Below are 23,559 nucleotides of genomic sequence, written 5' to 3' on the forward strand. Positions count from 1 at the left end.
TATTGGGATACAACAAATTTAAAGTTCTCAAGTCTGGAAAAATAAGGGATATTTGGAAGACAGAAAAAAGCTGTAAGTGTTAAATAATGTTAATGAAAAAATGGTGTAATAAAATATATTGGTTTGTAAACAAATCAAATTGCATCTAGACTATGGTCAATAGAAAAAGAATCACAAACTGAGAAGGGGCTCATGGATGATATTTACACATTAAATTCCTTTTACGTGCCTGGCAGGAAAGTTAAAGACAGAACTTCATTTGATTTACCCTGTTGTCTGTTGACAGATGTCAAAAAAATATCTGTTTCTATTTAAAACTGCAAGTAGTTGACAACTCCTCTGAATATAATATGTGGAACATTGTATAATGTATTAAATGAGACATTTACATTTGTACAGAAAATCATACACTGAATATTTATGTCTAGACTTCAATAGCATTTTTTCACTGATTTCTTGCTATTGTTTAGAACAAATGAAACCTTACAAATAACAAATGGCCATTTTTGCCCATTGTACTGCTTCTGTTGCTATTAGTAGGGTCATTCCATGTCAACTGAATCAGCGCTCACTGCAACTAGGTTTTTAATTTCCTTATTGTTTGTGTAGTGAAAAATACGTCATGTATAAAATCAGTTATTTTTTTCCAATTTTGAATATTCATTTAGATACTCTACTTTTTGTAGGAGAGATTACCATTTAAAATGTTCAATTTTCAATTTTGGAGAAATTTTGATGACCTAACAGAGATACTTTAGAATATTACAATTATGAATACTTCTGTACCGCTTGTTTCCAGGAACATTAAAATTGACATGCTATCTTTTTGTCAAAGTACTAAGAGAGATTTAAATATAAATCTTTTTTTTTCTAACATAGAACATGTTACTTTGAAATAGTTATGTTCATATTTTAAATGGCTTTCCGTATGCAACTATTCAAAATGGCTTTTTGTATGCAACTATTCAACTACCTTAATTTAGTGGCATCCATGGATAAATTGGCAACTGAAATAAATGCTAGATCAGTCTCCTCTCATTTATAAGCATTCCTGCGTTCTTACCTACGATACTGTCTTGTATAATGACCCCACAATGGTTCAGGATGAAAATACTGAAAATGGGAAAACATTTTAAGAACTCAGCACCCCTATGGGTCATGTTTGTATTCCAGCTTTTGTTTTATTTCTGGATGAAGATTTGGAGGGCTTGTGGTAAATTTACTTGACATTACTGTTTAATAAATGTGTAAACATGACCAGCATGCATGTGAGTTATAAATAATTGCAAGAAAAATAATACAATATAAAAATTGTCTTGGTGAGGGTGGTGGCAACCCAGAGCCATCCCAGAAGCACAGGGTTCAAATTAAGTACTGTGGATATTATTTGGCCAGACTTTAAGAGTAGCCTTTTAATTTTTTTCATCAGTTTATTCACAGTTAAGGCAGAAAGAAAATAACAGATATCGTGGTTAAGGGTGTGAGTTTTAAAAAGGGAAAGAGAAATTGTGCTTGTCCAATGGCTCTATTGGGAAAGAAATATATTTTTTAAAATATCAGAGGAACTTGGGCACGCAATAATACTCCAGGGGATGAGTATTTCATGTCTTCAAATTAACTTAAGGGATCCAGAGCAATGCCACAGTAAGAGTTAGGATCTTTGGCAATCCATATTTCATTGGTATAAAATATTACTTTTAGTTAATTTCAGTGCATGAATTCAGTGTACAAGCCAGGACTATGAATACTAAATTTAGCAGGATATAGCTTTCATACCTGCTAAATAATCCAAAGCAGGTTATTAGCTTTAATCATAATTATCGTAATTGTGCAATATATACTATACATACTGTATAGAAAATGTCTCAAATACAACAAAATAGTCTTATACAAATACAACAAAATTTTGCCTAGTTCCTCTATGATTAGTTTTAAATGTTCTCCCACTATTCCAAACAAATTTGTAGGTACTGAAAGAAAAATTTGCATATGACCAAAGGGACCTTTTAAATCTTGTAATCATTATGAAAATGTGTTTCAGGATAGATAATTTTTAAGCAACTTAAAATATCAGATGTGATAACACAGCTGTAGTTGTGCGGTGTTTCCACGTGGTGTTTTTATTTGAGAAGAACAAATTAGATTTCATTTCCCAGTGCTGAGAAAAACTTTCTGTACCCCTTAGGTTGCTGTGTATTCGTGTATGTTTTAAACCTAAAATAAAATTAGATCTTCATGAAAGTTTTAATACAAAATTAAGATAACCTGCTTAATTAAATAATGCAAATATATATTTGGATTATTTAATTAACAAAATGATCAAATGGTAAGTATCCTTATGTAAATAACTATGAGAACTATTAGATTCAGTAAGTGGTGGTACCTTCAGGAGCAAGAATGATGTAAGTGAAACAATTTCTGTAACTGCTTATCAATATCTTGCATTACCTTTTAGTAATGTTGGGCCTTTCACCTTTCGGAACTTCTTTAGTCAGTGATATTTGAGGATTTCCTTGCATGAACATCTTACTTCAGATACTGTAGTAACATTTCAATGGGGTATACAGTAGGTCCAGACCATGTCTTGGCCAATCCAAAATGGAAAATTTCTTCTTTAGCCATTTGTTTGTAGATCTGCATGAATGTTTAGTAAGATTAATGTAAGTTTATTGTCTTACTGCATGACCTACTATCAGTTCAGCTTTATCTGATGAATGGGTGGCCTAACATTCGTTGTTCCATTAATGATGACAAGCCTTCCAAGTCCTGAGGTAGCAAAGCAGACTCAAATTTGATGACCAGGATTAGATTGTTCTGTTGTGTTTGGGCAGTGTTTGGTCTTTATCTCACAAAGTGCTTCTTACTGTAACCAAAAGATTAAATGTTGACTTTTTAATCCAGAGAGTAACTTCTAATAACCATGTGGATCATCTGGGTGCTGTCTGGGGAATCTTGGATGGGCAGCAATGTTATTTATATTTTTTGGCATGAAAACCATTCTAATGCAGTATTTTCTTGATGGTTGAGGAATGGGCACTGACATCAGCTGCAGTAGAAGATGCCTGCATATGCTTAAATGATACTCTGGGTAATTGAACCCCAAATTGAAGAATTGAACCCCAAATGAACCCCAACATTTAGAAGTGTTTTTTAGCACTTTCTAAGCTGAGCATCAACTCATTTTTCTGAGGTTCCCTGAAATCTCTTTTGATCAAGGCATGATGAATTACCTGTATAGTGAAGATTAAACTTCTGTTTCTGGATATTTTTATAGGACAGGGCATCTCAAGCTTGTTCTTGTTTACTTGTCACCCAATTACTTAAGTAAATTATTGGTTCATTTACTCTTTCACATACACTGATTCATACTCAAAAATAAATATCTCATATACCATTGCATCTAAAAAAACATTGAATTGGTTATTAATTTTTGTTTTAAAAAAGATTAATATCAATTAAACAAGAGTATGACATAGTATTCTTTACATTTAACAAGATCAATCACTGAGATACAGGTTTTCTGCTATGTTGTGTGAACTCTTCATCTTTAAAAAGATCAGGTATTTCAGATTCACTCAAGAATATTTGACTCAAGAATTTTTTTTACTGCCTGCAACTACAGAGAAATACAAAAGCTGTAGTACTTATATTGCATTAATTCTACAGATCATCTACTGCACAGAAACTTTTGTAGGCTTGATGAAGCTACTAGTTTTTTTTACAGAATAACAGATTTTAATTGAGATTAAATGGAATGATACACTGTCTTATTGATCCAAAAACAAGGTTTCCAGGCAATCTACAAGAACAATGGATGGGTAGTTTATTCCAGACTTTCATAACACCTTATGTAAAGAAGTGATTCCTGATTATTTGCTATTTATTTTTTTAACATTATGTGAAGCAAACCATTTTCTTTTATGCATTTAACGCTTGGAGTGATCAGTTTTATCACTTTTATACAAAGATGTGCTGCTTTTAATGTACTGAAAATATTAATATTCTACAACTAAGAAAACCTCTATTGACTAATAATGACAGCATTGATCTCATTATCAATTTCAGGTAGTACATTATCCTTCTGTATTCCTTAGTACTTAAAATAAACAGAAACCCTTACACATTTGCCAGATTACTATAATATCATAAAACATCACATAATAATAATCATAAAAGTGTACGTTGACTATAGATAATTTATTTTCAATATTAACTTTCCATGGTATTATGTTCTACATCTGTTTCCTTTTGAGTTACTTATTTACTACATTAAATTTGACTATAGTCACAAACGTGGTAAATAGTAGAACTTACTGCAAGCAATGAACAAAGTCTTATCTCAGTGTACAAGCGTCTAATTTTACATCTGTAGCCAGTTAGGGATGTGTTACACTGGGGAGTGAGATGTTGTGCTTTAGTCACTTGTAGAACAGAAACAGGTGTGCAGTGATTAGTTTATTCCCTGAGAGCTAAATTTACACATTACACCCTGCAATGGAGAATGAAGTGGAAGGTTTCCATGTCAGTGTAAATATATGGGTAAATGATATTCAAACAACATTCAAATGAATCTGCTAAAGTGACAGCAAGGTTAAATGTTTTATTTAGATGTACAGTAAAGCAAAGATAAGAAAGCAGGAAGGAAGCAATCAAATGGCATTGAATTAAAGGAAAAGTAATGGGTGCTCTAGAATCTACTCAAGTTTAATTCTTTAATGGAATAATTAAAATGAGAGGGGGTTGTCCCATGTACAAAATTTCTTCTTTGTATTTAGTATTGTTTAATACCACAGTTTTTAGTCTTTTTGTTATGGCAAAGATACCACATATCAGATATCACAAGCAGTAGACTTCATCTTGTGTACATTCATACTAATGCCTTTGGAAACTAACTGATTTACATTTTAAGAAAAAAAGACTAAGGGAGAGAGAAGGTCTGTTTGTTTAATGAAATATCTACATCATGACAGGAGAGATGTATTGATGTGGTTCTCAGACCTGTTGTCTGGCAAATGTTATTGCGTTTCAGAGAGTAATTGAAGTTGACAGTACAGAGTATGATTCTTCTATTTTATAGGTCATCTCAGAATATTTAAAAAAATACTGAATATTATGTGGATGCTGTGTTGATTTCTTTTTCATATGGTATTTGATTGTAAATGCATATATTGTTTTGAATGATCTTTTGTTCTCTTTAGATAAAATGTATCCGTTTTTTTTCCTCCTTTTGCTATTGTAGTCTTGCACCTGTGCAGTTTTGAATAAGGAAGACATTTTTCTTTCACAGACTTTTCTTGGTAGTGACTGATATTTAACAGCATGTAAATATTCTATACAATGTGGTATAATAAAGCAAAGAGGCCTGTGGCTCAAGTGAAAGTACATTTTCTTCTTCAATTTATTTCCCAGAAATAACATAGTAATAGCGGTGATATATTGCATTTCTTTAGTGCTTAAATAATAAAAAGAAAATAGTTGTTCTATAAACATTGGGCTGACCTGTGTTGTCTGATAAAAGGTATACTTTTAATTTTTCAATGTCTTTGTGCTTAAATGAATTAATGTAATATCATTTATTAGATTAAATCATTTAAAATGAAGGTTTGCTCTTTTGTAAGTATCAACGTGAGCTTGACTCAGACTGGAGAAAGTGCAAGGCTGTAGTTCCCATGTTATATATAGTGTTAATGCTTAATCCACCTCGCACATCCAGGCAAGGTAAAAGATCTAGCTGAGTAAAGTGAGTGAGGTGTCAGTGTGTGTGTGTTTGTGCCCACATAGCAGGCTGACGCACAGCAGTGAAAGTGGCCAGGCTGAAGCTAAGATAAGATAAGAAAACTTTATTGGCGATATACTGTACAATTTCTCATATTAGGAATTTGTCTTTTCGCATACCCCAAATTACTCTCCATGAGAGACACAAACAGGGAGAGAAGCTTGGGGTCAGAGCACATGGTCATCCACCATTTATACGGCACCCCTGGAAAAGTTGGGGTTAAGGGCCTTGCTCAGGGGCCCAACAGAGTAGGATTCCCCTGCCGGCTGCGGGATATGAACAGGCAACCTTCCAGCCACAGGCGCAGATCCTTAGCCGCAGAGCCACCGCATTGCCCACATTCCAAGCTGCAATCTATGTGGTGCAAGTAAGCCAGCTACAGTATGTGTAAGCACATAGTTAAGCTGCGTCTTTCTGTGTGTAGTGTGTAACCTGCAAGGGTAAAGTGCTGAGAATAGCAATCTTGGAGGAGATTGGAAGAGAAGTTAAAATGTATTGTGTACATGTGTACTGCAGAAAGTAGTACAGAAAGAGTGAGAGCAGCAATGTCAACAGATTACGAATCAATTTTGTTTAAAGAGACAGCGTACAGTTAGAGATAATAGGGTAGTCGGAGTAGTGAAGATGTCTGCTGTATGATACAGTAGGTTTTTAATTTTAAAACTTAGATCCAGAGCAAGGGTGTGGTAGAAGGGCCCTCACTCTAGAAATACCATGTTTGTGGTGATGGAAACAGCTTATCTAGCTGCTGATCTCTGGTTGTAGGCATGTGCCTAAAACAGAGGTCTGAGGTACTGATATGTGTGTAAGCACAGCAAGGTCTGGGCATGAGGGAGTTGCTCCAGAAGCTATAAGTAATGTGAATAAAGGCAGTGGTGTCTGGGTACATGAAAGATGAGCACCGGCAGCCGCAAGTGCATGGCCCAGGAGGTTGAAGCACTGGAGGTTGTGGGTTGTTGTGTCTTGTGTGAGACTGGGCAGTAAGATTGAAGAGCTGGGGACTCTTGAATGTGCTGAGAGTGTGAGACCTAGTCAGGTAGTGTAGAGCCGCTGGAGGAGGACGTGGTTTGAGGGCTGACTGGTATATAGTGAGCCAGCAACCAACTTGAGTTAGTAATAGCAGGGAGCAGGGAGCTTCAGGAGAGGATGTCCATGAGAGACAGGTGCCTGACTGTCCACGTGTGCCATCGGGAGCAGGAAGTTCCATGTGTGATGTCTAGGAGCAGGGAAACTCTTAGAATCAAAGATACATTGAGGTATAGGGGAAGGCTCCCGGAAAGTAGCAGGCTCCGTCATTTCCATGTCAGCCCAAGAGTAAGGAGCTGGTAGAACCAGCTCGGCCAAATGGGAGCAATCAAGTAGAGGTAGATTCCAGTGCTAATTCCCACAAGGGACTAAGTGTATGAACTAACCAGAGGTGTGAGGTTTGCTGAGCTCGGGTATCCATGAGCGAATGGCACAACCATGTGACAGAACCAACAGGAGATTTCAGAGGAGGTTATAAAAGCATGAATGAGGTATGTGATGACACAGAGGGTGATGTGCAATGATTATGGGATTCTGAGCCTGAGAGTTCATAAGCCAAAGCCTCATAAATAAATGAACAAGCTCAGAAGCTCATGAGAAAACAAAGTCACTCTGATTAAGGGGTGTTCATGAAGACCACTCTCAAGAGGAGAAAAATGTGTAAAAGCCTTGTAGGGAAACCTGTGACAGGTGTGGCAGTCGCTGTGGACACACCTGGATTAGACCCTTAAAGGGAGTCTAGTGGACTCATAAACCCTACAGTACACCACAAATTCTGGAGCTATGGGATGCTTTTATAGAAATAATGATTCTTAATGGTATTAAGTACAGTGGAAATGTTTATTAGAACATAAACCCCACTTGTGTTTCCATTTATGCACTTTTCGTATGTTTTACAGAACAAGAAATTCTCCTGATTATAGATACTTTTAAGTGTTCTGCATTTTTTTGTGCTCATGAGCCATAAAATACTCTTTGCAGTGAGAATATTATCTTATTACTTTTTTCTCTGTTTAGAATGTTAGATTTAAATTTTTACATTTAGAACAGTGTAATACATGAGCTTGGCTGTATATTTATATATTTATTAAGCCTTTCTCAAATTTTTAAGAGATAACAATGTATGCTTTATAACATTCTGTTTAATTATGACTAATGTAAGCCCTTTCCATGAAAAGTCATATCCATGTGCAGGAGCACCATCTTTTACTGTATGTCTTCATGAAAAAGAAAATGCATCTTTCAGGTTGGAGCTTGGATCCTTAATTCCTTCTGTCCTGTTTACTCTTAAGTATCATCTCTTAATGGTACTCTCTGAATCAGCTTACATTAACCAGCTAATGACTCAACAAACAGTGCAGCACAGTTTCTCTTTTTTTATACCCCTATCCACAAGTTGCTGCTTTCACTAATGGGGAGCAGCCCACTTGCGTGACCAGCTTTTAAAGTGGAAAAGGCTAATATCTGGTTGGTATTATGACAGGAAATTCTCATTGCTTCATTTCTGGGGATTTTCCATGGTTTCATTGTCTTTGTTTAAAGTAAATTGTTGGGTTCCCGCAGCACAAATCGATTGGTGTTTTTAGTGGCTTTAAATCATGTCATTTAATGTAGTTTGGCAATGATGACATTTAGGTGTTTGTTGTTGTCCTGTTTTCCTCTGTTTTTTAAAAATATTTCTGGTGTCACCTACAGTAACTGCTTTTATATATAGTCAGGTATACATGTTACATTTAAATGTGATGCTAATCTGTTCTACTACCTATTTATTCCATGGGTAGTGAGCCAATGAGATTAAAGTTTTTACACAGTCTGTCTTAGAACTTTTATATACAGTATGTCCATGGTGACTTGCTGTACTCTACTAAAGGGACTTTTTATTGCAAAAATAAAAGAAAACTGCATTGTGCAGTCACCCTATTTCATGTTTGAATATTGCAGATCAACATTTTCCCACAAGAGAACACAACATTAAGCATATAAAGAAATGCTGCATGTGAAAAGATCTTTTTTTTATGTATTCTGCACATTTGTTTTGCAGGAAGTGTTCATGGTCTTCAACATATCAACTACTAATACGTAACTAGACTTGGTATATTATTGTGCAGTATAAGCATTCTAATCACAGTACCATGTGGTGTCTGTAGATACTTACTGCCCCTGATTATTGCAGCCATGAAGCAATGTTATAATTTGTTTACTCTATCTTGGATACATCAATAACACTAATTTATTGCTAAATCAGTTTTAGTGTTGTAGTTTATAGATGGTTATTTTTCAAACTACTTTTCCAAACAAAGATGCAAGGTGCTGCTTCAACTGCGAACAAGCAACTGCCTTGCTTCTAAATTGAAACTCTGGAGAGAAACAGGCCAAACCAACAGTCAGTGTCACTAATACTTGCTAGATTTGTCTGGTAGGATTTGCATATATTGTTTTATTAATTTCTTGTTCTTTCCACACATGATTATGAAATCAAAATTGCCTATTTTAATAGGGTTTCAGTAATGTTCTATCTCTTTCAAAAGCCTAGAAGCTGTCCTTTCTGACCTTTCTGAAAATATCCATTTTTGCATAGCCAGGCACACTGGTACATGTTATCTTGTCTTCATAAGATTCTGACACCATCTTGCTATGCAGGCAATTAATACTTAATAATTTCACACCTTAAAATCTGGGATTAAGGAACATTAGACCATGTGTCATTTATTCTCACTACAGCTTGAAAATACAATACAGTAATTATCAGGCCTACACCTAAGACAAATACTTGCTCACAAATCAATTTTCCTTTTTTACTATAAGACATCACTAAAATTATAATTTCCAAACAGATAGAACATCAAGGTCACTTCTCTAATAGAGCTTACTGTCTGGTACTAAGAGTTCAGATTTCCTGGTCAGAATCTGGTTTCAAATCGAATTTTAAGCAGGCATGGCATAAACCTTAGAGGATGATGATTGATCCCTCTCTTCTTTCTTTTCTGAAATTCTTCTCTTCCTCTCTTCATCTCTTTTTTCTTCACTTTTTCTCTCTATATTTACCTCTGTAACTATGTTCCTGTATTTATTCTATGGTCCATTCCTACTGTGGCCAGATTAACGATCTCACTATGAGTGACCTGGTCACTGTAGAATTTTTAAAAATTATTCATAATTTACAGTGAAGTTAATTTACCAGAGGAAAGCAAATTATTAGGACTCACTTAGTATCTTCCATGTTTACTTGCCTTCTGGCCCAAGGACAGCTACGGAAATACAGCCAAAGAATACATTGTTCCAAACTTTCTGAGTAAGGCAAACAAGCTAGAAAATGAAAACATTATTGACCCAATCTGAAATTCAGCTGTTCCCCCAGTCACAACAACAATATGAGTAAGTATGCGCTACTCTGTGATTTGGTATGTGCGTTTTTTATCTCTCAATAATATAAACTGTAGGTGACCCAGATATGTAATAATTAACATTGAATAAATAACAACTGTTTCACTTTCCTACTTTCTCAAAATTATTTGAGACTCATTTAAGCATTTAAGTGGCTGCTCAGTTCTGGTTGAAGGCTTAAAGCATTCTTACTGACATCAGTTTATACAGAAAGGGACCAAACACTGTGTAGCCTTTTATTTTTTCACAAAATGCTTTATATTTGTAGTTTATAGGGTGATTATAAAAAAGCCTTATTGGGTTATCAGCTGCAGCCTTTTCACTTCATTTATGCACAGGTTTCGGAACAGAATTACCATTCAAACAGCCTAATTAAGAAATCAACAATATAGAACTTGCAAACAGTTGCAAGTAGAAACTATTAAACATTTAAAGTCACTATGCTATGAAAATGTCTTTGTGTTTTTTCTATAGTTATGGTAATACTATTCATCCAAAAGATTGTGTGAAGCTTCATGTGGTGTCAGTAAATATAGGTGAAATGTATTTTGTGGTTTATTATCTGATTTCTTAGACGGCTATAGAATCAACGGATCAATGCCTGGTGTATTGTAGATCTTTATATCACTTTCTGTGATATATCAGTATGTTATCCTTATTATTGATGAAACCAGCCATCTTTGACTCTAGAAAAACTGCAAATCTCTGTTACACAAAGTTTGTTTCTTAGGGTTTTAAAGAGGGTCATGTTTTATATTCTTCATGAATATACTGTATATGGAATGGAAAAATAAGACTTGGCTGCATCTAACAATTTTAGCTAGATTTACAAGCATGATTATTAATAATTCCTTGTATCTATATACAGTATGTTCTTCAAAGAATCTCAGAGCATTTCACATACTGGAAGGGACACATTTCATTCCCCACTGAAATGTAATTAATCCAGGTATGCCAGATTGGAAATTAGCCAGCATACCTGGTATAATAGAACTATTCTTTCAAAACGTTTTACAGGATCTTTCTTAACCTTTTATGAAGCAGATAAGTCAGGAACTTGGGTTTAATGTCCTATCTAAAGGACCTCCTTTAGCACAGCAAACCCTAACATCATACTGGGGTTCAGAAATTGTGGCCCAGAGCAGAAACTACCAACTACTGGGCTACCAAAACCACTTCCAACAACACCTCAGTTTTCCTTGGAGATCTCTTATCCCTGTACTAAACAGAGCTTCAATAACTTTTGAGATCTCATGACCAGGCTACCAGGTACTAAGTGTCAAATGAAACACTGCTTTTTGCATAGATTCCCATGGTACAGCTTATTGTACATTTTTATTTTGTACAAGAAGACAGTTATTTTTATGAATACCAGTATTTTATTAAAAACTAAGGCACAGTTACAGGAGCACATTGTAATATCCGTGTCAAAAAAAAAAAGTTGTGAATCAGTCGTGTTGGTTTATATTCTCATTTATTTCAAACCTAAAACAAGACCTAAAGTGTATATCTTCATGAAAGTTTTAACCTGGTTCCATGTATGATAGAAAGATATATTTGATTTGTAGTATAACATATATATATATACAGTATATCAGAATGATCCAATTAATAAAATGATCTAGCTGTAAATATCTTGTGTAAATTTGTATGTAAACCTTTAGAATCACTAACTAGTGGCACCTCTTTGAGTAGCAGGAACCTTCTACTGGACAATACCTTAAAATGTTTATCAGTACCTTGGCTTTTTGGAATTTTGGCCTTTTCTTCCCTACCGAACTGCCTTAAGTCGGATGATTGGGTCAGGGAAGAGACACTGTGGTCTTGAGTATTTTCCATTTGTAGACTGGCAGAGTAAAAAATAGCACCCTGGAAATGATGGTCAAGATGATGCTAGCAGTTCAGTGCAATGTTTTTAATGATTCCTGCCCCCCCAACATAAAACAACAAATATGCAGAGAACAACAGGTGATAAAATATGTATAGTCCTGAATGCAAATATACAAATAACGAGAACTACCTTTAATGCAAGGTAAACCAAACGATTATATTCTGTGGCCTGCTCTCGTAGCAAGAGAATAGGCCATTTTCTACACGAAGCCACTCTCATGAGAGAGCTTCTTTATCTGTGCTGGCAACTAGGAACAGTCTAGTCTAGAGGCTTTGTTTCCCTAGGGCCAAAACAAGGAAATGCAAAATGGTAATGCTGTTTGTTGGCCATGAAAGTATACAGTACTGGTTGTATTTAACAAAGCAATGTATCTAGTGTATAATTAATTTACTTGTGTGCAACCACAAACTAAAATTCTAGATATAAAACAGTAAGAGTTAGTGGAATAAATTAGATATTTCAATATTTGAATAATGGCCTTGCTATAAAGTGCATGTTGCTAAATAGTCAATTGTCACAGTTGTAGGAGATTGGAGGTTTGAAATTGCTGTAACAATCAGAAATTGTAACGGCAAATTGTGAGAAAAGAGAAGAAAGAAAACACAGCATTTCAGCTGAGTACTGTAAGTTCCAGGTGTCGGCTTACACCCAAAGAAGGCTCCACAGCCAAAATGTGTTTTTTTTTCTTCTCTTTTCAGCATGGAATAAACCTATTATTTATTCCTTTGTAGCCTACGCATGCTGACACAGATACCACCTGAACTACATAAGAATTTAGTCTCAAATAAGATCTGATGTGATACAAAAACTGATTGCTCACTTAAGGAACAAAGATCGGAGTTAATAACTTCAGAGTTAAAATAGTTCTTCTGTGATTAATGAACTTAAACTCAACAATCCGTTGGCCAAACATCCTTGATGAGTTTAAACTTTGTGCTGGTAAAGAGATTGGCTAGGTTTGTCTGTGCCACCAGAGGAGAGAAAGAGCTTTTGCTTGTGCTGGGGTTCAGGCAGCTCTGCCAAAGTACCTTCTTGCTGACTTTAAAAACAGTCTGTGCACAGTTTGTCTTCTTGAGGTCCTCCTGCAAGTTAGACAAAATGGGAACTCAGTTTGTCCCAGCTATAGCTTCACTCAGAATATGCTCAGATATTCTGGATGTTGCCATAAAGAAACAGTCCAACTGTCTAATTCCGTTGATCATGTGAAAATAACAGTGGGTTCATGAACACAAGATTCCTTCTGTTTCAGGAACAATATCTTGGGAATAATTCTGTACTTTACTGACTTACTCCTTTGGCTTGGCTTCTTTTTTTTTTAGAGAAAAGTTTAAGTATTGACTTGGACTGCCATCAGTCATGTGGTTGGTTGGAAAATTCAGATTGCGAGTTCACTTAGAGGGATTAGAAGACAGCGATTAACCGGTGAGAATGAACTGGGTTCCAGTTTATATAGGGTGATGTCACAAGTTGGTGATTGCCTGAGATGCCATCAGATTCATTTCTGGATCCACCCTGAAGAATCCAGCCTGGAGACTTACTGGAGTCCATTTGCTATACTATACAGTATCGTTAAATGTACCGCATTGATACAGCTTTACGATGTCTCTTATCAGAGGGACCTCTTCAGCCACATTCCTCTGTGTTTTGAGAGAGGCATCCTCTGCTTGGTCAGGGCAAAGATTTTTTGAAATCTTTCATTGCACTTAATTCTAGGCAGAATAATAGGTCTTGTCGCTATATAGTACATAGTCAGTAGTACAGTATGTACAGTTGCTATACATCAGCAGGGGACATACTGTACTGTAGCATTCTGTCACATTATCCTCCACTTCTTCATAATTCCACATCTGGTGCAATTCTGACAAATAGTTGGCAGTCACAATTTGCTTTCTAGGTTTGTGGTATATTTGAAGGTTTTGTAGCAACAGGTACCAACAGGTGATAAAGGAGTTGTGGTCTTTCATAGATTGTAACCCGGTAAGTGTTTGGTACTGTATTTCCAGATCAAATTTCTCTCCCCAGCAGATAATATCACAGACCTTAAATGCCCATTTTATAACCAGGTACTCCTCCTCAACTATGGAGTAACTTCCAAAGCATCTACTAGGACCAGGAAGTTCTCTGAAAAGTCAGGACTCTTTAGGACAGGATAAGAAGACAGGCACTCTTTGAGTGTCACAAATGCTTTCTCACAATCATCTGTCCACTTCACAGAATTACTGATTGAACCAGTAGTAAGCTGCCCATCAAGGGTTCTCTTACTATGCTGAGTGTGAACCTTCTGTACCCACTTCAGTACTTCCCAGAAGTTCCAAAAAAGAATGTATTTGGCAATAAGTGAGCAGTCTTGGGCTGTTCTTAATGGCTATGATTTTGTGCACTTGTGGAATTATCTTCCCATCTCCTAAAAGATTTTTGCAAATTCAAGACTAGTCCAGTGCTGCTGTCCTTACCAATGACTTCATGCAGATGCTTCAGGTGAATCCCTCCAGCTGCTTAATGCAGTCCAAATGACATGATGGTAAAAAGAAATAGACCTCATGGGGTTATAAAGACTGTATACTGCCTTGACATTTTCTCCAAGAGCACTTGCCATGTGCCTTTGCACAAATCCAAGGTGGTGATAAACTTGTCATGCACAATCTTTGCCTGGAAGTCATCAATTAAGTGCATGAGATATGTGTCAAATGTGGAAAAGGCTTTGGCTTTGTGGAAATCAATACAGAACCTTAGTGAATCCTGGATTCCTGAAGAGGAGAAAAGTTGGATCAGAGCCTTTAAACATTTTCAGTAGGGTGATGTTTTGGAGAGGAAACCTAGAGTCACAGATAACCAGGTCCTTTCCAGAAGACCTACAATGAAAGGGAGTTGTGACAATTGGCAAAGAGTAAAGGGAGCTCTGTTTGCTTTCCAAGCAGCACTTGTTTTCTGGCACTTGGGTGCATTTGTACATCTTTCTGCATGCCTGTATGTATGTTTTCTGTCGGCCCAGGTGTCCTGCTAAAGGAATGGTACAGTATGTGCTAGGTATAAAACAAGTGGACGGTGACAAGATGGAACAGCTACCTGATCTTCACCGGTGCCTACACAATACAAAATACCATCTTTGATAATGTATTTTTAATTTATGAAATCAGTACTGCTGTTTTCATCTCTTGCTTTTTGGAATAAAGCCTTTAGTAATGGAACTAATTGTTGCAAATTACAAATGTTTTCCTAATTTGCAGAAGTTTTCCCTGAAACACCTGGAACTGGTATCGTCCCCATTTTCTCTTCATGACAATGCTGTTACCCGGAGTTTCTTGGCCCATTTGTTCCACTCTCATTTAGATTGGTACATTCAGGCAAGGGTTCCAGTCCAGCCATAGATTGTGACCAAGCTGTAGGTCATGCAGTCAATCATGCAGCACTGATAAATCTTGTCCCAGTGTATGGTCACAGGGCAGATTTTTCACAACCCAACATTTAACACATAAGCATGATTATCAACAGACAGTATTATTTCTGACATTGGATATGATATCTTGTTGTCAAGTATACATTGAATTTCTTTGGAGCAGTCATACTGTAATTATATTCTGAAACAAAATGTTTCATAATGAGACTGCACTCCCTGTGTCAAGTAGGGCTGTGACTGGCAAACCATTGCCCTTAAAAGATCTTAATACACCATTATACCCACATTGTAATGCCCCTGATTAATCACTCTCTCTTAGGTACAGTACATAACAGAAATTAGATAACTTAGGTTTGCTTAGGGGGTGGTGTGGTTGGTCTGTGGCTAAGGGTCTGCGCCTGTGGCTGGAATGTTGCCGGTTCGTATCCCGCAGCCGGCAGAGGAATCTGACTGTGTTGGGCCCCTGAGCAAGGCCCTTAACCCCACCTGCTCCAGGTGTGCCATATAAATGGCTGACCCTGCGCTCTGACTCCAAGCTTCTCTCCCTGTCTGTGTGTCTCATGAAGAGCAAGTTGGGGTATGCGGAAAATAAAAATTCCTAATACATGAAATTGTATGTGGCCAATAAAGTGATCTTATCTGATAATGCACATACAACTGTTTTGTGTCCTGTCTGATGACAACAATGGCTAATGAATTTTGCAGAGTGAATGTCTATTTTGTCCTTATTTTCTCCCTTCCCTAATTGCCCAGCTCCAGTGTAACCTCCACTATCCCTTCAGTACACCTCTGCCTGTTGGTTTCTAATGCCTGGGGTTTGTCCTTCTTGCATTCATGCATGCATGTCACACTGTTCCTTAGTTCCCCTGTCCTGGATTGATCCACCTGCAATACATTCACTTTAGTTGGTTTTATGTCTTTGCTAGTGAGGTGGTTATTTGTCTGAACTTGTAACTGGTATGTGTCTGGCGAAATGTCAGAAATAGCTAGTAGCTCTTTTTTGATGTACAGTAACAAAAAACAATTGTAGATTTCTTAATGCATGCTAGCATCTGCCTCCAATGCTTTTCCTGTGTGCAGGGATACCAAACGCTATGTCCACTCCACTTTGGCCAACCTCAGGTGCAGGCTAGGCACCTATACAGCAGGTAGTTTTCAGTAACATCCTCAGGTTGGACCTCAGTGATCTTTGGTTCCCTTCTGAGAGGTGGCTCAAATGCTGCAGGTACTGGCAATGGTCCTGTCGTGGGGCTGGTGTGGGGAGAGGCTATCTGGAACTTTCTTCTTTCCAGAAGCTTAGAGATGCTCCTGATATATGCGTCATCATCATATCCTCCTTCAGTTCCTGGATTTCCCCCATGAGACCCCTTTCTCTCCCCTCTTGGGTTGTGAGAACTTGTATGTTTTGCAACATCACCACCAACTCAAACTGCTCTGGCTGGGCCCTTGGTCATAACTTACAGTCTTTGCAGGTGCACCCAGCTCCTCTGATAGATCACCAGTTGGTATGTCCGAGTCCACTGTGTCCCATATCTGTGCTTCACTCGTTCTTCTTGACGGCTAGCCCCTACAGCCTAGTTGACCTCTCTAGGAACAGAGAACCCTGCTGCTTACCATCCCACTTCTAAAACTAAATATCATATCCGAGCGTGGAGTGGAAATCTGATTCTGGCCTGGGGTCATTACTCCTGACCTGGCTTGAGTAAATTTTAAACAGATACCTCCTGTTGTACAGTACATGATATTTTGTAAATAGTTAAAAGGTGTGGATAAAATTTTCGAGAATAGCCACCGGGCCATAAGTGGAATGGTCACTAATAAACCTCCATGGTAATGACATGGGTGACCATGCTGAAACACTATAAAATTCACTGTAACACTACTGTAATTACTGACACTGTGGTGGCATCTCTATACTAAGCCTCACTCATGAGAGAGCACACCTTGTATAGGTGCTATGTATTATCTGGGCAGTAAAAGATTAACATTCCAACATACTTAGAGTCATGTATAGAAATTCTTTGCTGGCCTAGTTGACTGTTATTTCGGCTGCCATGGCTAGAAGAGATTTCAGTGACTTTGAGAGAAGAGCAATTGTTCAGGCATGTTAATCAGGACGGTCAGTGACGAAGAGTGCTCAACATGCTGCTGTTTCATGAAGAACAGAGGCTTAGGTGATGTTGGCATGGGAGTCTGTGGGAAATACAGCAGATCATAAACTAGGGACAATAGTGGACAAAAGTGCATATTTTTATCCATGCATGGGTTCACAGTGTCCGTGCATTTGTTCGAGATGCACGGCAAAACAGATGAGTAACTCTGAATCAGTTGACTGCTAAGGCGTTAGTAGGCATTTTCATCAAGTATATTCTGTCTAGAACTTCACACAGAGGGATACTATGGTTGGGTTGTATTGGATAAACCTCTTATTACACCTAAAATGCAATTTTGCAAGTAAAATGGAACCAAGAACACATGCAGGTGGTCTATTGAGCAGTGGAAAAAAGTCATTTGGTCAGATGGGTAATCTTTCATCCTGTTCTCAACAAGCCAATTAGTACATGTGTGGCGCGTGCAAAAAGAAGTCTACAGGCTCAAGAGCTTGTTTCCCACGATGAAGGGTTCTGGCACCTTTGTTTTGGTGTGTGGTGCATTTTTCTGGTGTGCGTTTTAAGTCCTTTCAACCTCCTAGAGGGCAAGGTAAATGCCAATGAATACAAAAGGCATTCTAAGTGATCATGTTCTTTCTATGCTGAAGCATTTCTGTCCTGATGGGAGTAGAATCTTCAAGGATGACAATGCCCCCATCCACAAGGCACAAGTGGTCACTGAATGGTTTAATGAGGATAAAAACAATGTAAACCTTATGTCATGGCCTTCCCAGTCACTGGAACACTGAACACTTATGGGAGAATTTGGAGTGGTGCCTGAGACAGCGTCTTCCACCACCATCAACGAAGTACCAAATGATGACATTTGGTGGTGTTCCAGTAGTTCTCCAGACACTTGTGAAATCTATGCAAAGATGCACTGAAGCTGTTTCAGTGGCTTGTAGTAACCCTATTAAGTCATTTTATATTGGTTTTTCCTTTATTTTTGCAGTTCACTAAAGTTTATTTCTAATTTACCAGAATGTACACATGAAATAAAATCACTAGATAGAAAGCACTAAAAGAGTTAACAAAATAAATAAGATATTTGAATATTTAAATGGTGACCTAGCTGTAAATTGCATATAAGAGTGTTGCAGTCAGCAAGGGACAGAGCATTCTGTCAGTATCAGTCCAATGGTAAATGGATGTGACCTCAGATGTTTAGAACTTTTTTGTATTCTTCTCCATGAGCATCACCTAGTGTTTTCTGAGGTCCCCTGAAATCTTGTGACTGTAGAATGATGTGTTTCTATTAACCTGTATGGTGAAGATCAGACTTGCAGTTTCTTACCAATATATTGGAAAGGGCTACCCAAGATCAGTTCTTGTTTACTTGTTAACCAATTATTTAAACACCTGAATCTATTAATCCCCTTAATCGTACAGAAATGAAAATGATATTATTCAAGAAATATGTTTTTGCATTGTTGAATGTAGGCTTTCCAACCATTTAGCTTTTGAATTTTTACCAGGCAGTTGTATTGGGGATCCAAAGCAGATGAAAAACATGCAGAAAACTGCTTTTTTTGCATTACCTTTAATATGAATAAAAGTCTAACAATTCCTACATTACAACATGTAGAAAAAATGTAGGGCACTTCCAAAGAGGGTAGATGGTAAAACTAAATGATGCTTTGGTAATTTATTATACTGTCATTTTTTAACTTTTCTACTGAGTGTCTTAGTATAATGTACTGTTAATATGGCTGACTAGATGCAAATGCTTGTGGGGATAGTTTTTACGTGGCTTTTCAAAACCTACCTGATTGTGCTTTCCAGCTGAGAGAGTGACATTTTCAATGTCTCATCCACAAGCCTCCATTAGTTTTTCTGCCGTCACTGAGCTGCCTGGCCAATGCTGGCACTGCACAGGTCATGGATGTTGCTCTCTTCAAAGCGAACATAAAAGAGGCCACAGCTCCAAACAAGTAGCAAACCAAGGGGTTATCAGGGCACCATGGAGAGGACTGAACCATATGGCAGGCCCTCCTACTGGTTTCAGGATAAAGAACACAACTGCACTGAATAATCATTACCTCAAAAACAACTGGAAGGGAGAAGGAAAAGGAGTAAGATTGGTTAGGTACTAAAGCAGAAAGGAATGAGAGGTATTTGATGAGATTATATACAGTAGCTTGTGCTGCATATTCGTGACACATAAGCATAATTGTGAATGCTTGCAAACTAAACATCCTGCCAACATTTTATAATTTTTTAACAAGATATATCTTTAAGAGTTAAAAAAGCCTAAGGTATTTACATTATCTTGTTATTTTATATATATGTTTTTTGTATTTGTACTTCCTTTGGAGTTGATTACTATACTGTAGTTATATGTGATGCAGCAGCATCTAGGCTATAGTCCCATCCTACACTCTGAACAGAGACTGGTTTGCAGATGAACTGCTAGTGATAATATTTCTGGATAATACTGTTGAAGAAATGTCCAATGTCCAATTAGTGTCCAACTGTAGCATATTTACTATTCTTACACTGGCAGAATCATTCAGTTTGATTGATTGGTGTCCTTCAGGTTCTGGCTGATGTTGAGAAAAGCTCTTCAAATGGACAGGAGGAAGAGAACTGGGAGAAGGCCCTGTCAGTGGAGAGATTTGGAGATATAATTTCCGAATCCTCCTCCCGAAATGCCGAGAAAATGGGCCGCAGCTACAATGAGAGGGACTTTGAGTGTATGTACCACTGTTGCATTACATGACACTGATTTGTGATGCTTAAAATACTGGCAAATACATTTACACATCAAAATGTCTTAGGTACACTAAGGTAAACTTTTCAAGGTACAAATATCAATGGGAATGCTTTATCTTTATCCACCAATGAACAATGAATAATACATAACCACATTCTTTGGTGTAAATAATATTTGAATTTCACAAAAACACGGAAACGTGCCTTGCATCTAGATTATATTTCTATAAGAAAAAAGGAGTTATTATAATTTTAATAATACCAGTACTCAACAAGATTTGTAGATTTAGCAGTAGATTTAAAGTTTTGAAAACTGAAATTGTGCACATTGAACTTCACTGAACAGTCTTTTTGCCATATACTTTTTGCCATGCTTCTTCTATGGCACCATGAAACATATAATTTAGTTTCCATTAACCCAATTCTTACAATTTAATTTAATCACTGGAACTGTAACTAGTAATAGGTCGGTTGTACTAATGAAAAACGTACATTTTCTACACAACAGTCTGCTTGCAAATTAATGAACCTCCTGTGAGTGGAGATATTTACAGGCAAGGTTCAATGTAGAATTGAGAAGAGGAGAGGCCAACATGTGGCCCCTTTACAATGCTAATGGAAGGTAGAAACATTCTTCTCAAATATAATGAAATTCAAACTGCAGCATTTCAGTGATGTCAGAAAAAAAAAATTAAAACTGCTCCTATAATGATGAAACCTCACTCTAGGTCTAATTAATCCAGTGGATGAAATTGAGCGATTTGTACCATTTTTTAAATCGGATGAATGGTTGACAGCTTAAGACAAATCGTATAAACATTATCCAGTAATCAGATGTTAAAATGCCAATGGAAAGTGTTGGTTTCACAGCTGTAATGATGGTGCAATTATATTGACAGACTTCAGAAGGAGTGTTTGCTTCAAGACCGCTTCATTTAGTAGGTTTATGAGCTAGTATTGGAAATACCACTGACATAATATTAGAGCTTAGTTTAAGCCTTTTAAGATAAAGTGATATAAACAAATGTAATCAGTGAATAAAGTATAAGAGTACCAGAGGGTTATTCTGTTTGTGTTATGTTCTTGCTTAGATCACCGTCATACCTTTCATCACACTCACCACCCCCTCTCCACCCACCTCCCCCCGCCACTGCGGTTCCGCAAGAGAGTGTTTTGCATTGACCGACGCAAGAAAAAGAAACGCAAGAAAAAGAAAACCTCCATCCCACCCTCAGATGTCACGCCAACCATCCAGGAAGTAGACGAAGAGGAAGTGGAGTCTGAGACAGAAGGGCATGGCCAGGTAGTCACACCCACCGAACAGACGGAAGGCAAACCAAAGGTAACCTCATGGGGTTATGCGGTTAATGGGGCAGAATGACTGCTGATCAAAAGGGGCTGACATTTGGTATTTGATATCTATCAGGCTTTCATGGATATGCAATTTGCTTTATGCGATATTAACCCCACAGGGGACCTAATCCTATGTTTGACATACATCAGCAGAAATACTGTACACATAACGGTAAGAAGCAGTATTTATTGAGAGTTAATAGACATGTGCAACAGACGCATGTTCTCAATCAAGTAGTTTAGATTGCTCTGTCGTCACCATATGAGCAGCAAAGGGACAAGTAGACGTTAATTCCATTCCGGAAAAGTGGAGTAATAAAAGAAAATGGAACTTTACTTCTTAGAGCGACCTCTGCAAGTGACATTGATGATGTGCAAATATTGATAACTGTGTTGGACTGACTAGTTTTAAGTATACCAATTTTTATATCACTTCACCATCTTCAGTTCATCTCTCAAGTCTACTATTAATGTTGTTCTCCACTCTTCATTTTGGAAACCTATGTGTCTCTTAAGTATCCAGGATTGAAAACCTCTGTATATTATAAATATACAAATTCACACTCTTTTCTCTTTTCCATTCTTACAGTTTCACAGACTTCATCTGAGCAAAAAACAGTCCGCAAGAAAGGTCCCTACCCAGAACCATATTTAATTTATTTCTACCTTAATATCCTTTATACTCCTACATTTATTGAGCAAAGCTTCTATATTTTATGGTCCTTCAGCTGGAACCTTTTTTGTAAACACACCAACCACCTTATCTACACAGCCTTCATGTTCACAGTACCCTTAAGCATCCACAGTTGCCAATGTAACAATAACTTTTTGTTGCAATAGAAGTCACTGTGTCACCCACAAGTGCACATCCAACAGCACACATATCCATGATGACTCTGGTTATTTCAAGATCACCCAGAAGCCATCATAGGTGTCCAGCATTTCATTTATTTAATCACTTGCAGAAAGTGCCCTACAATTTATATACTGTAGGTGGAACAGGAGTTAATGTCCAAAATTTAGAAATCACATCAGACTAGTGGTCTTTTCAGGTCAATCATTCCCATTTCAGTGTATCCCGACCATGAGTACACTGAGTACCTGTATGTTATTACAAAACCTTAAAGTCATCAGAAGCCAAAAGTATGTGTAAACTAGCTTTGCACTTTCCCTCAGCAATTTATAGGCTGCTGCCTTTGACACTTCCCCTGAATTTCACAATCCAGATTTCTGTCTCATTGGGCTCTTTTTGCTTTATCTCCTAACCATTCTTCCACATTTCTTTTGTTCTTCTTCCACCCATTTGTCTCATATTCCTGATCCCTCACTAATTCCCAACATCCACAATAAGAATGCTCCACAGCTGATTTTTATTTTGTTTTTACTTTTCAGCGTGGAATAATTTATTAATTCCTCAATAAAATAAGATGAAATGTTTAGTGTGGAAGTGAAATAATTCACATTTTTCTGAACAGTTACCTGTATTATTAGATTCTATTTTGTTGCAAATCAAAACATTTGTCTCTTGTTAACATAAATCGTGTATTTTTTTTTATTTTTACGTGTTGCTTTTATGTACCACAAAAAGTTTGCCTTACATCATCCATACAATGTGAGTGCATTAACCTGAGATTTACGTGTCAGAAATGTGTTCTCCATTCAAAAAATGGGTCATCCACATTTTTTCAAGATCTCTGTTAAATACAGAAAGAAACTCCCACATCTTAAAGAGCACAGTAAAGCTGATTTTCCAAGACCCTGTATGGAATATTGACTAGTCCTCTATGAATCTGCTGTGCCTGAGAAAATTGCAGCATAAGGAAATAATGAGTTTTGGGAAGGAACCTTAACTCTCTTTGCCTAAACTGAA

At 37.1% G+C, this 23,559-nt stretch overlaps 1 protein-coding gene across 2 annotated transcripts in view; it reads left to right on the top strand.

Moving 5' to 3' along the window:
* slc4a3 (solute carrier family 4 member 3) overlaps positions 1 to 23,559 on the top strand; it is an 87,515-nt gene that overhangs the window by 12,725 nt on the left and 51,231 nt on the right. For both annotated transcript variants that reach the window (XM_088607396.1, XM_088607395.1), the window contains exons 3-4: positions 20,161 to 20,317; positions 21,428 to 21,678. In XM_088607396.1, the coding sequence (XP_088463522.1) occupies positions 20,161 to 20,317; positions 21,428 to 21,678 (408 nt within the window). The remainder of the gene's footprint in view (positions 1 to 20,160; positions 20,318 to 21,427; positions 21,679 to 23,559) is intronic.

This window comes from Lepisosteus platostomus, chromosome 14 (genome assembly GCF_059453375.1).
Source record: "Lepisosteus platostomus isolate fLepPlt1 chromosome 14, fLepPlt1.hap1, whole genome shotgun sequence".
Taxonomy (NCBI): domain Eukaryota; kingdom Metazoa; phylum Chordata; class Actinopteri; order Semionotiformes; family Lepisosteidae; genus Lepisosteus; species Lepisosteus platostomus.